This window comes from Octopus bimaculoides, chromosome 1 (assembly GCF_046866305.1).
Source record: "Octopus bimaculoides isolate indiv1 chromosome 1, ASM4686630v1, whole genome shotgun sequence".
NCBI lineage: Eukaryota > Metazoa > Mollusca > Cephalopoda > Octopoda > Octopodidae > Octopus > Octopus bimaculoides.
In genome coordinates, this window is record NC_142928.1 from 87935220 (window position 1) to 87949505 (window position 14286).

The window sequence follows — 14286 nt, forward strand, 5'->3', positions numbered from 1 at the left end:
AAGTGCTACTAGTCGAAAGCTCCGCATACCGGAAGCCAACAAGTGTATGGGGTCATCAGGAGAGAATGCACGCCGTTTCAGGGCCTACCTCTCGACAGCACCATTGCGCACCGCCCATCATTGATATGAGGTCCTGCTTGCGAGATCAACTGGTTATTAAATAAAGCTCAATATACTTCTAGCCACCGCTCATCATCTCTTTTTAACCAAATCTAATGGCTAGCCTTTTCCACTGTAGTTTGGATATCGGTCATGGTGGTATTTACTTTACGATGAGTTAGGCATAACGATAACAACAGTCGCCTGACACTGTGTCCAACAAATCCTCTACATCCAACTTCAATTAGAAAATGCTCCGCTTTCCAGCCTGCGTCTTCACATTCCTCGAGGGAGTTTACATAACAGTCAATCTCTCGAGCCTGGAGTGGTGTCCATGTTATTTTAATGAGGAACCGTTAACTCGACTAGATTCATTACTTTCTTTCACACCACATTAAAATGTCCGGTTTTTTCGTAACTGAGATGGGAAAGAGTCCCTGGCACCCTGGTAAATCTGCAGTCACCTCCCAATAGTCGTTCCACTTTTCATCGCTCACAGGAAGTTTCTTCTTCTTGAAACGGATCTGCTGTCCTGAGCGTACAAAGGTAATGAAATCTCTAGTTGATACTTTCACCGGTTTTTTTTTCTCCACTGTTGTTGAAATCAATTTGGTTCTTTATAGCATCGAAGATAACCTTAAGGACTAGGTTGTATATCTATTCAATGCTAGTGAACAGTTGGAAAGAATATGTTTCAGTGTTCTGACCTTTCCGCATTTGCATATATCATTCTCTGAGACATTCCATCTTACTAGATGTACAGGTGATGGCAAGACATCATAGGATGAACGAATCAGAAAACTTAGCCGAGATGTAGTCCACCTCCATATCTCATTCCAACTTATTTTTCTCTTAACAACATGTTCTTACCATATCGTCATCTATCCTTGCTGAGAGCATTGGATCAAACAAAGTTCTCTTCTCTCTGCTTCCCTTGTTTTGACGCTGTTACTAACAACAGATCTGCGTTCGCGCCGCAACATACTTGCAAACGGTCTGGACCAATTTGCGCCAAAACCAAGTCCCTTCCGATGAATTTACGTTGCACCCACCATGTCATGGTGTGTTAGAGAAGACAGCATGCCATCAGTCTCTGCTTCTGTTTTCCACTTTCTGGCTGTTTCTACATCTGGTGGATTACGCCTTCAACTCTCGCAGCATCATCACCATTCGTACCTTCCCTAGTTTATAAATTTCGACTATTGGCACCAGTGGTAACTGCAACGGGCCTCTTTTACGATAAAGAGCTGAACTGTTCAATATCTGAAGTAGGCCTAGCCACTTTCTAATAAATACATTACATTTTTGGGTAAATAGATGTACTACACCCAGTACATATGGCATGACTAGATATGTACGAATAAATGAGTGGGAGAGAGGAGGAAGTAAAGAGAGAGAATAACATAAATTAATACCTTTTCGCTTTCAGTATCAAGAGCTGATGTTGCCTCGTCCAAAAGCAGTATTTTAGGATTTCTTACTAATGCTCGAGCAATAGCAATTCGCTGTTTCTGTCCACCGCTTAGCTGCGATCCTTTCCCTCCAGGTTTAGTTTCATAACGCTAAAGATGAAAAGTAAAAATTTGTAATTGTAAATTAAACTATAAAAATAATAGGTAAAAGCTTATTTTATTGACATTGACTTTTGCATTATCAGTTATGTAGTTACTTTCAAAATATATGTACAGGGAAGTCCCAGAGAATCGACACATTTTCTCCCTCAGTCACAGCTTCAGGATGGTGTTTATACCATTTGTCAGCTGTTTTGATTTTATAATGCCGACATATTGTCCAGTGTAAATACTGGCCGACTCTGTCATGTCTTGCTTTATATTCTACAGGCACTAAGACTCTTCACCCTGAGATTAGGTGGCCTATAGTTTCAATCTCATCGTTACAGAATCGGCATTTTGGGTCAGCTCTATTTTTTATTACACTGGCTTGGTAGTTCCAGATTAATAAGCTTTGGTCCTGAGCAGCTAGCTCTGAACTTCGTAACCAATGATGTGTGTATTTCTGGTCGACATCAGCTTGTTTGCTACGAGCCACATACTTGCCATGCAGAGGTTTCTGTTCCCATCTGCTAGCTAATTTTTCATGTGCTTTTGTCTTTGCAATTAATTTTATTTTCTTTGCAGCAGCAGTTGGTGCATTTCCTTCAACCTGATCAATCTGGTGGGTATCTAAGAGATCAGTAGCGAATTTTTTGCTCTCTTTCAGAATAAAGTGAAGTTTTTCGGTCTTTCATGTTTTTCAACAAGTTTTAGCATCCAATTGTTGGTTGTTTCAAGGTATTTGGCCAATCCAATTGTGGTGGTTTTGTACATAAGTTCAAGCTGGATCAAGCCTCGACCTCCCTGAGCTCTGGGAAGGTAAAGACGATCCACGTCTTTTTGGGATGGTGCATCTTATTACAAGTCAGTAGCTTGCGGATTTTTCTTTCAATTTTCATTATTTCACTAGTATTCCAGTTAACCACATTGGAGCTATAAAGAACAACTGGGACTGCTAATGAATTTATGGCTAACACCTTATTATATGCATTCAGCTCAGACTTCAGAACTGCTCGATCTCTTCTATAACATTCCTTCCTAGCCTTCTCTTTCATGCTTGCATGCTGGATAATAGAGCCTTCATTTATTCCTAGGTATTTATAGGTTTCCTGCTCAAGTTCCTTTATTACTGTTTCGACATCTAATTCGATTGAACTTGGCTTTACCAGTTTCCCTTTCTTAAAAGTGACACGCTTTTCGAGGCCAAACTCCATCCCGATATCATCACTGAATCTTTTCACAGTATGTGGTAGTCCTTCAAGCTCTTCATCATCTTTGCCATATAGTTTTAAATCATCCATATAACATAGATAGCTTATTTTCCTGTTGTCAATTTTGTAGCCATACCCTGTTCTATTCAGTTCACTTGAGAGTGGTATTAGTGCTATGCAGAAAATTAGTGGTGAAAGTGAGTCACCTTGGAAAATTCCACAGTTTATGCTAATATTGTTTGAGCGCAATACTCCATTAGAATGATATAATTGGAGCTTTGTGTTCCATAGTGACATATACTTTAAAAAATCTGAAATCACAGGAGAAATTTTGAAAATGTCCAGCGATTTCAGAATCCACGTATGTGGTATGCTGTCAAAGGTCTTTTTATAATCAATCCAATAAAGAGCTGAGATTTCTGCGCTTGTTATGGCAGTTCTCAAGGATCATGCGATTAATTAGGAGCTGATCTTTGCATCCGTATGAGCCTCGTCTGCATCCTTTTTGTTCAGTGGGAAAGAGGTTATTCTCTTCCATAAACGTATATGTTTTCTCCACTAGAATAGATGTCAAAATCTTATAGGTAATAGACAAACATGTTATAGGCCGTTAGTTTTTTGGGTCTTTGGCTTCGTTATTTTTGGGGAGGAGATAAGTAATACTATTTGCCATCCAATGGGGAGTTTTTTCCGGGTCTTTCATAATACTATTAAATAGTATTACTAACATTTTGTGTGCGGACCAGAGTGATGAGAGCCAGAAATTCGGTGCTCTATCAGTACCAGGGGATTTCCACTTATGAGCCTTCGTTAGTGCCCTCCTTAGGTCGGCGATTGAGATGTTTTCCCACACCTGTTCTTGTAGATTTTTGTAGGCATCTTGGGTGCGTTTGATCCAGTCTGCATTTTCAGTGTATGGTTTCTCATCACTCCAGATCCCTTTCCAAAAGTTTTCAACTTCTTCCATTAGGGATGGGTTTTCAATGGTTATTTTTTCTTTCCCTATTTCCCTGTAAAATGATTTGGCATTGGATTTGAACATCTTATTTTGCTTGTAGAATTTGATTCTTTTCTCAAATCTACGTATTCTCTGAGCTTTTGCTTGAACTTTTTAAGTGTTTCATTCGGTGACATTAGTTCTTCTCTTGTTGACAGTCCATATTTTCTCACAATCTTTCTACCTTTTCTTGATCTCGCACCATTTCCAGAGATTAGCTCAGTTAATATTGATATCTCCCTTCGCAATGGTTCAATCTCAGTTTCAATTCTACTCCTCCAGTTTTATTTTCTTTTCGAATTTGGTATTGTTGGCTTTTTGGATGTTAAACAGTGTTTTATGTTGATGTGCATTTGAGAGTTTATGGAGTGGTTCCCTATCATTCATATTTGTATGCCCTACAACTGCAAGCTCATTCAGAACTTCCTCTTTCATTTCAATGATAGATTTTCTGTGTTGTTCAGCAAATATGTGGTCTTCAAATTCTGTTTTGACATCATTTTCCTGGCTGTTTTTTCTAAGGTCATTATATTTTCCTTTTTCTTCAGGCTCTTGAGTGGTTTCGGTAGATAGTCGCCTTTCAGTCAGTGCTTGTGGTCCAACATTCCTCTCCTCTGCTTCGTTATTTCTTTCCTGACTTATATTTAGGTCATTCTCTACCACTTTTTTAATAGAGGTTAATTCTACATCTGTGAGTCTGGTATTATTGAAGATATCTCTTCTAACATTTTCTAATCTATTTTCATCCAGGTTTGGTCTGCTAGCTGGATTCCGGCTCCTCTAAATTCTGTAGGATTTTGCGGTGTGTTTCTCTTGGGTTGGCCTACTTAATGCAAAGTAATAAGCGTATATTACTTCTTTATATTCTTCCCGGTTCCATTTAGTTCTTTTACATTTTTAATTTTGTGGTCGTTGTGGTGGTGAACTTTGGGGGCTTAATTTGGGACAAATCCCGTTTAACTGACCTTCCAGGTTCGTATTCGGGGAAGATATTCTGCCAATTGAACATTTTTCGCCATCAGGCTGACAACCTCGTGATAGGCGCACTTCCAGAATAACCATTGGACAAGCGATTTGGTGTACTGTTTGAAATTTTCTTTTCTTTTTAAGTAAAGTTAAATTATTATTAAATTTTCATCATCATCATCATTATTATTATTATTATTATTATTATTATTATTATTATTATTATTATTATTATTCAGTGGTTTTATTTTTATAACGTGCTTTCACTTCACTACCGAGCGCAGCTCTGTGCGCCTTGGGTATGTGCTGTGGTTTGCTGTGGTGCTCTTATGTTTACTGTATTGAAAGTGTTTTGCGTAGAATGTGTGCAGTACCCAGTAGTGCAATTTTCTGTATGTTATATATATTTGTAAGTCCTGGTGTTTTTGTTATGTATTTGTCTGAATATTTTTTTATTATACCTAAGGCACCTACTATGATAGGAATTGTTTCTGTTTTTAGATTCCACATTCGAGTTATCTCTATTTCCAGGTCTTTGTATTTTGAAAGTTTTTCCATTTCTTTTAGAGAAACGTCGTCATCTGCTGGTATTGAAACATCAATTAGAAGGCATTTTTTTCCTTCATGATCTTTGACAACTATATCTGGTCTATTTGCCTTAATTTCTCTATCTGTGTGTATTGGCATATCCCAGAGTATGGTTGCTTTCTCGTTTTCTGTGACCTTTTCTGGCGTGTGTTTATACCATCTTTTTTCTGTTGCTATTCCATAATGTTGGCATAGCTTCCAGTGTATATAGGTCCCAGCTCTGTCGTGTCTGTGAATATATTCCTTCTTAGCCAGGACTGGGCAGCCAGAGATAATATGATTTATTGTTTCTTGTCGATCTCCACATATTCTACAGTTACTTGTTATATTTCTTTTCATTATGTGTTTTTGGTAATTTCTGGTGGGGAGGCTTTGGTCTTGTGCAGCAATTAAAAATCCTTCAGTCTCTGCTTTGAGTCCTGAGCTTCTCAGCCATTGCTGGGATTTTTCTCTGTCTATTTCTTTCGCATTTAGTTTAGCCCAGTATTTACCATGTAGGGGCTTTTCTTGCCATCGTTTTATCATGGTCCGTTGCTGTTCTAGTTTTAGTTTGGATTTCATTTGTTTTATAGCTTTTGTTGTTTCTTCTTCTTCTTCTTCGTATTTGTTAGGTAGATTGATTTCTTGTTTGTATTTGTCAGCTTCCTTAAATACTGAAAACAGTTTTTTGTTTTGCTCGTGTTTTGTGGCTATTTGTATTAGTTTCCCTTGCTTCTGGAGTAGGTATTTTTGCAGTCCTATGGTGGTTATTTTATAATAGTTTTCTAGCTGTATAAGACCCCTGCCACCTTCTGTGCGTTGTATATATAGCCTTTCTATGTCAGATTTTGGGTGGTGCATCCTATATCCTGTCATTATTTTTCTTGTTTTCCTGTCTATTTTACATAGTTCGTTTAGTGTCCAGTTAAGGATGTTGTAGCTGTAGCTTATAACTGGGACAGCTAAAGTGTTGATACCCATTATCTTGTTTTTAGCATTGAGCTCTGTTTTTAGTATTGATCTAACTCGTCCATAGTACTCTTTCTTTATTTTTTCTTTCATTTGTGTATGTTGTATCCTATCTAGTTCATTGACTCCTAAATACTTATATGGTTGGCTTTCGTCTAGTTCTCTTATTTCATTGGCTTTATCTAGTGTTATATTGCTACTTTTAACTAATTTTCCTCTTTTCAGGGTTGCTTTGGCACATTTTTCTAATCCGAATTTCATTTCTATTTCCTTGGTAAAGCCGTGTACTGTCTGTAGTAGTGTTTCTAGCTCTTTGTCGTTTTTTGCATATAATTTTAGGTCATCCATATATAGAAGGTGGCTGACTGTTTTTCCATAGCATTTGTAACTGCATCCAGTTCTATTTAGCAATTCTGTTAGAGGTGTGAGTGCCAGGCAGAACAGGAGTGGAGAGAGCGTGTCTCCCTGGAATACTCCTCTTCTAATGGGGATGGCTTTCGTTTTCACAAGTCCCTCTTTTGTTTGGAGCTGTAGCACTGTCTGCCATTTGTTCATTGAGTGCTCTATGTATTTTATGATAATTGGTGCCACCTTGTTTATGGCTAGTGTTTCCAGAATCCACGTGTGGGGAACACTGTCGAAAGCCTTTTAGTAGTCCACCCAGGCCATACTGAGGCCTTTCTTCTTTCTGCGGCTGTCTTCAGTTATGGCTTTATTGATCAATAATTGATCTTTACAGCCGTATGAGCCCTTGCAGCATCCCTTCTGCTCTTCTGGAAACAGGTTGTTATTTTCCAGGTGTTTACTCACTCTCTGCGATATTATTGCAGTAAAGGCTTTGTAGATCGTAGGGAGACAGGTTATAGGTCTATAGTTTTGTGGTTTCTCCGTTTCCGTGGATTTGGGGATTAAGATGGTTTTCCCTTTTGTGAGCCATTCAGGCATTGTTTCTGGATCTGTTATTATGTTGTTAAAGTTTTCTGCCAGCTTTTTATGCATTGCTGGCAGGTGTTTTAACCAGAAATTGGGGATCTTGTCGTGTCCAGGTGCTTTCCAGTTGCTTAGTCTTTGCAGTGTCTGGGTGACCTCTTCAGTTGTTATAGGGGCCCAGAGTTGCTCAGGTGCTAAGTTCGTTGTTTTAATGGTCCTTTTTTGGGGTTGTTGCTTCACCGACCATATTTGTTTCCAGAATTTCTCTAGTTCTTCTGCTGTTGGTGCTGAAGTAATGTCTATTTTATTTTTACCCAGTTCTTGGTAGAGTTTTTTGGGGTTGGATTTGAACTGTTTGTTTTGTTCAAAGAAACGTTGGCGTTTCTCATACCGGCGGATCCTCTGTGCTTTGGCAAGGATGTCTTGCTTTAGTTTTTCTTTTGCCTCAGGTAAGTCTTTTTCTGTAATGCTGTATTTGTACAGTATTTTTGTTTTCTTCTTGTTACTTAGTAGTGTTGATTGTTTACTAATTTCGTTGAGAATCGATAAATCTTTTCTCTTTTTTTTAATTTTGTTCTGGATGTTATTTATCCACAAGGTCTGTTTGGGTGGTAGAACTCCTGTTCGGATGGGTTTGAGTGAGTATCCTGCTTCTTTTGTGGCTGCAGTGGCTGCCGCATATATCATGTCATTTAGCTCAGTGATATTGCCTGTTGTTTCTGTGGTTGTTAGTTCCGTGACGGCCAGGTTTATGCTATTTATTATTGATGTTGTTTTATTGTCTATTTTGATTTTTGGGAGATATAATCTGTGGTCCATTCTAAGATCTGTGGTTTTCAGTTCTTCGGTTATTTTCATTTTCATAGTATCGTAATTATTAGGTTTCCCTTCGTTATTTCCAGGCTTTATATTTGTTTTGCCTTCCTTTTCATTCATATGTTTGTCTGTGGTGTTCTGGATTGGTGCTTTTTGTACACTATTATACATCTCTACGGTCTGGGTTTGTTGTTTTTTGTTTACTTCGTTTTTGCCGGGCATGTTACGTTTGTCCTCGTGTTTTGCTATCTCAGTGTTTATATTATTATTTGGCATTGCTGTGTGACTACTATCTAGATTTTCCTGATGTATTTTTTCTTTCAATTGCTCTATTTCTATTTCTGATATTTTTTTTGCTTTTAGAATATATCTTCTTATGTTAGCTAGTTTGTTAGGGTTCATTGTTTTATCGAGGTCTATATTTACATTATTTTTCTTCCATGTTTTATATGTATGTGTTGTTGCGTTTTCGTTTTTTGGGTAGAGTACTGCTGTGAAATAGGCGTGTAGGATCGAAATGTGTTCCTCGCGTGTCCATTTATGCCGTTTTGGTTTTGTTTGCGGGACATGAGGAACAACGTCCGGCCCTTTATTTTGACGGTCGTCGTTTTCGTAGGGTACCGGTTCGTTTATTTCTGTTGTCAGATTGTTTTGCACGTTCATATCTTCGTATTTTTTTCTTAACAAGCTTACAGTACGTACTTCTCGGTTGTTATTCTTGGGTGAAATAATACCGGTGTTATTTAATATGTTTGTAATTTTTTTGTACATGGTGTTTTGGGGTTCGAAGATGGTCTGATTTTGATGTAACACGTGTGTTTACGATCGCTGTGCGGGTAGTGGAGGTATCAAGTTAAAATACATCATTATATTTGTAAAAATAGAGATAAATTTCAATGAGTATTACTTACTCGGATATAGTCCAACCCTTTGTCAGCTATTTTTTGTATATGGTGTTTGGGTTTGGGGATGGTCTGTATTTTGATGTAACACGTGTGTTTACGATCGCTGTTCGGGTAGTGGAGGTATCAAGTTAAAATACATCATTATATTTGGAAAAATAGGAATAAATTTCAATGAGTATTACTTACTCGGGTATAGTCCAACCCTTTGTCAGCTATATTTGGGCTCCATGCGATGTCTTTATTTCCGATGTTTTTGGATAAGTTTCGGAGCAGTGATTTATCGTACTACTATTATTATTATTATTATTATTATTATTATTATTATTATTAAGGTGGTGGGCTGGCAGAATCGTTAGCATGCTGGACAAGATGCTTAGTGGTATTTCATCCGTCGCTACATTCTGAATTCAAATTCCACCAAGGTCGACTTTGTCTTTCATCTTTTCAGGGTCGGTAAAATAAGTACCAGTTGAACATTGGGGTCGATGTAATCAACTCATCTCCTCTCCCAAAATTGGTGCCCTTGTGGAAAAATTTAAAATTATTATTATTATTATTATTATTATTATTATTATTATTTGAAGGCGACGGGCTGGCACAATCGTTAGTTTACTGGGTGGAATGCTTAGCGATATTTCGTCTGCCGCTACATTCTGAGTTCAAATTCCACCAAGGTCGACTTTGCCTTTCATCCTTTTGGGGGTCGATTAAATAAGTACCAGTTACGCACTGAGATAGATGTTATCGACTTAATCCCCTCCCCCAAGCTGTCTTGTTGTAAAAATGTTAAATCATTATTATTATTACTATTACTATGAATAAATATATACCCAATGAATAAACATACACTCACCTCAGGTAGAGAATCTATAAAAGAATGAATGTTTGCTTGTTGAGCAGCTTTGACAACTTCATCGAATGTCACCGTTCGTGACAAGTCTCCATAAGCAATATTTTCTTGGATTGAACAGGAAAATAGAACTGGTTCTTGAGAGACAATAGCAAACTGTTGACGAAGCCATGAAGTATTTAAATCATTTAGATTTTTGCCGTCCAGAAGCTGAAATATAGGTTAAAAGAATGTGTTGGAATAAACTGTTTTGAAAATTAAATATAATCCATTACAATTTCATGAAATCTCTGAAAAACCATCAAAATTAACTCAACTGTATATCCTTTTCTTCTCTAGGCACAAGGCCTGAAATTTTGGTGGAGGGGTCCGGTCCAATAGTTCAACCCCAGTGCACAACTGGTACTTGATTCATTGACCCCGAAAGGATGAAAGGCAAAGTCGACCTCAACGAAATTTGAACTCAGAACGTAAAGATAGAGGAAATACCTATTTCGTTATTGCCCACAAGGGGCTAAACATAGAGGGAATAAACAAGAACAGACGAACGGATTAAGTCCATTACATCGACCCCAGTGCGTAACTGGTACTTAATTTATCGACCCCGAAAGGATGAAAGGCAAAGTCGACCTCGGCGGAATTTGAACTCAGAACGTAACGGCAGACGAAATACCGCTAAGCATTTCGCCCGGCGTGCTAACGTTTCTTATTTCTTTATTGCCCACAAGGGGCTAAACATAGAGGGGGTGCGAACGTTTCTGCCAGCTCGCCGCCTTCTATAGAAATATTCTTTTCTACTTTAGGCACAAGGCCTGAAATTTTTGGGAAGAGGCTAATTAATTAGACTGACCAGTACGCAACTGGTACTTAATTTATCGACCCCGAAAGGGTGAAAACAAAGTCGACCTCAGCAAAATTTGAGCTCAGAACATAAATTCAGGCGAAATACCACTAAGCATTTCGCCCAGCATGCTAACGTTTCTGCCAGCTCACCGCCTTAACTCAATTGTATATCACAAAACATTTACATCAAAATAATTTATTTCTTATGTTTTTAGGTTGAAATCTCATGTTGTAACCTGAAGCCAATAATACTGGATATTAGAATGTATATAAAGATTTATGTGTTAGGTACCTAAAGGAGAATTTCCATCAGTTTCAAACATGCTGGATTATTTTGATCACAAAATAGAAAGCTAGAGCAGAGAACGGGATGTAGATATTTTATTCAAAATTCTTCACTTTTGTCTTAATCTTCAATATTTCAAAGAATAGATCAGTAACATAAAAGTTACTATTCTGAATTGAAAACTGTTACAAATACTATGTTTTCATGATCTTTGATCATTCATATTGTCATCCCATGTAATATAACCAAAACCGAATCACACAAAATGGGCTACTTCTCTGAGGCCAAAAGCTTATCAATACTAATCAGTCGCTGACCTTTTACTATGCTTAAATGAGACTAACATTAGATTGCTACCTATCTGAGATGATTTGTTGACACATACAGAAATATCCTAGACTGCATCTCCATTCTCACCAAAAATTCGGCATCTAACTGGTTGACAAATATTAACTCACCAATACATGACTACCACGACCCTACGCGTGTGTTGTATCTTTCCTAACTTCTCTTATCTTTGCTACACCAGATTCTGCTCCTCTTTAATAGCTACATACTATTTCACCCAAGCCCTTCCAATATAACAGCCTTTAGTAGTTTCGTTTTTCATCCTAAATCCACTGCAAAACAATATTCAATTGCTTCCTCTCCAGAAATGGGACCACTAGAATCGATACCACCCACTCTTTATTTGTATAAAAATATCAAATCAACCTCAGCAGTTCTGGACATTATAGTTTTATATTTTAAATATTAAATATGATCCATTGAAACTGCAAGAAATTTCTGAAAATTAAATTAGAAAAAATAAATTCCAAATCAATATCACAAAATATTGACATCAACCTAAGTTATTTATTTCCAGGATTTTTACATTGAAAACTCGCACTGAAATATGAAACCCACAATTCCAGATAATAGGAAGTATATAAAAATATACATGTGACATACTAATCAGGGTTGCCACCTTTCATCCTCTGAAAGATATCTTGTCAACAAAGGCAAGAGTATTTTGTGTTTGTTTCATTTTAACTAGTTATAAAGATTGTTAAACGTGTCTAATCTTTTAGATTTGTATACAAGATATATTAATGTCTGAAATTCATTTGCAGTCATTACTGATCAACTGATAAAATTATTGGGACAAAATATTGCTTTTACCATTATTTATGAAGTAATTAATGACTAAACTGATACATTTGCTAATGTTTGCATTAATTTTATCCGTTCATGTGATATAGCATCTTCGCGTGTTATAAAATGTAAAGTTGAATATAAAACTTTTTTTTTTTTTTGTACACAAACAAAATTTAATCCCTTTCTATTTATGCTTCAAATTTATCCTGAAAGACACAGCATGTTGTGATAATATATTAGTAAACATAGACTACGTACCACTGATCCTGTATCTGCTTTGTAAAACTTTTCGAGTAACTGCATACAAGTACTTTTTCCACAACCACTTCCTCCAACGAGAGCAACTGTTTCACCTTGCTTGACATCAAAATTCAAGCCTTGGAGAACGTTTATGTTTGGACGGCTTGGATAACGAAACTCAACGTCTTTAAACTGGATATTTGCTTTAAAACTATCCTAAAAAGGAGAGAAAAAAACGAATAGCATTCATAATAAAGAAGGGTAGAGAGCTGACAATTGCTATTGCATCGGAAAATATGCCTTACGGCATTTTTTCCAGAGCGTTATATCTTAAGTTCAAATCCCACCAAGGTCAACTTTGCTTTTCATCCTTCCAGTGTTGATAAAATAAAATACCAGTTGATGGTACTTTCTAAAATAAAATAAAGTACTGGGGTTGATATTATCGACTAAACTCCTTTCCTCAAAACTGCTTGTCTTATGCCTAATCTGAAACCATTATGTTGACGGAAAGACAAATTTCAAGAGAAATGGCAAAGCTGACTTGATCTATCCCTGTACTTGGCAGTGATGTATGTTGCTAAACAACAAGGTTTTGGTTATAGTTTCGAAATGTTTCAAAACTTTGCACTCATGTTTTCCTGATGCATAGACTAAAAATAACATCCTCCAGAACAGTTATAATAATATACTAGTGTTAGATCTCTAATGAATACTGTCTACTTCTTTCATTGATCTGAGACTGATAAAATTCAAAACTATTCCCAAATAATAACAATGAAAACAGGACTACATCAACACCAGTGCTGGTGAGGGAAGCTATAATACTATCTAGTTAAAATCAGACGGCAACAATAGCGATAGTGACTAAAATAAATTCACCTGGAGTTGCAGTGTGAACAATGCAATGTTTACTATTGTTCAACAAGGAGAATGCTTGAACAAGTTACCCAATATTCTGTGAAATGACGTAAGTCATAAATTTGCATAATACATACATCTGAGTATATACGACAGGTGAAAAAGGTAAAATACTGAAACTGAAAGAAACCACAAAAGAAACAATAGTTTATGAACAGTTTAATTCAGTAGCTGAAACTTCACAAAGGTAAAACATCAGCTTGCTATATCAGATATATGTTGTTGTTGGCACTCCGTCGCTTACCACGTCGAGGGTTCCAGTTGATCCGATCAACGGAACATCCTGCTCATGAAATTAACGTGCAAGTGGCTGAGCACTCCACAGAAACGTGTACCCTTAACGTAGTTCTCGGGATTATTCAGCGTGACACAGTGTGACAAGGCTGACCCTTTGAATTACAGGCACAACAGAAACAGGAAGAGTGAGAGAAAGTTGTGGTGAAAGAGTACAGCACGGTTCTGCCACCATCCCCTGCCGGAGCCTCGTGAAGCTTTAGGTGTTTTCGCTCAATAAACACTCACAATGCCTGGTCTGGGAATCGAAACCGCGATCCTATGACTGCGAGTCCGCTGCCCTAACCACTGGGCTATTGCACCTCCACATCAGATATATGAAGATATTTATAAATGAAAACTTAGGATAACGCTGTTACATCAACTCTTTCAAGCACGTAACACTCTGAGTATGTTTGGCAAAGAAAGACAAAGAAAAGAAAAAAGTTACAAAATGTTTACTCTTTTACTTGTTTCAGTCATTTGACTGCGGCCATGCTGGAGCACCGCCTTTAGTCGAGCAAATCGACCCCAGGACTTTTTCTTTGTAAGTCTAGTACTTATTCTATCGGTCTCACATGCCGAACCGCTAAGTTGGGGACGTAAACACACCAGCATCGGTTGTCAAGCGATGTTTGGGGGACAAACATATACACGCACACCTACATATATATATATATATATATATATATATATATATATATACATACATACATACCTATA

At 37.3% G+C, this 14286-nt stretch overlaps 1 protein-coding gene across 1 annotated transcript in view; it reads right to left on the minus strand.

Annotated features, from left to right (window-relative positions):
* LOC106876319 (phosphatidylcholine translocator ABCB4-like) overlaps positions 1-14286 on the minus strand; it is an 87324-nt gene that overhangs the window by 1705 nt on the left and 71333 nt on the right. The window contains exons 24-26 of the mRNA XM_089347744.1: positions 12388-12585; positions 9867-10073; positions 1515-1661 (exon numbers count right to left, since the gene is read on the minus strand). Of these exons, the coding sequence (XP_089203870.1) occupies positions 1515-1661; positions 9867-10073; positions 12388-12585 (552 nt within the window). The remainder of the gene's footprint in view (positions 1-1514; positions 1662-9866; positions 10074-12387; positions 12586-14286) is intronic.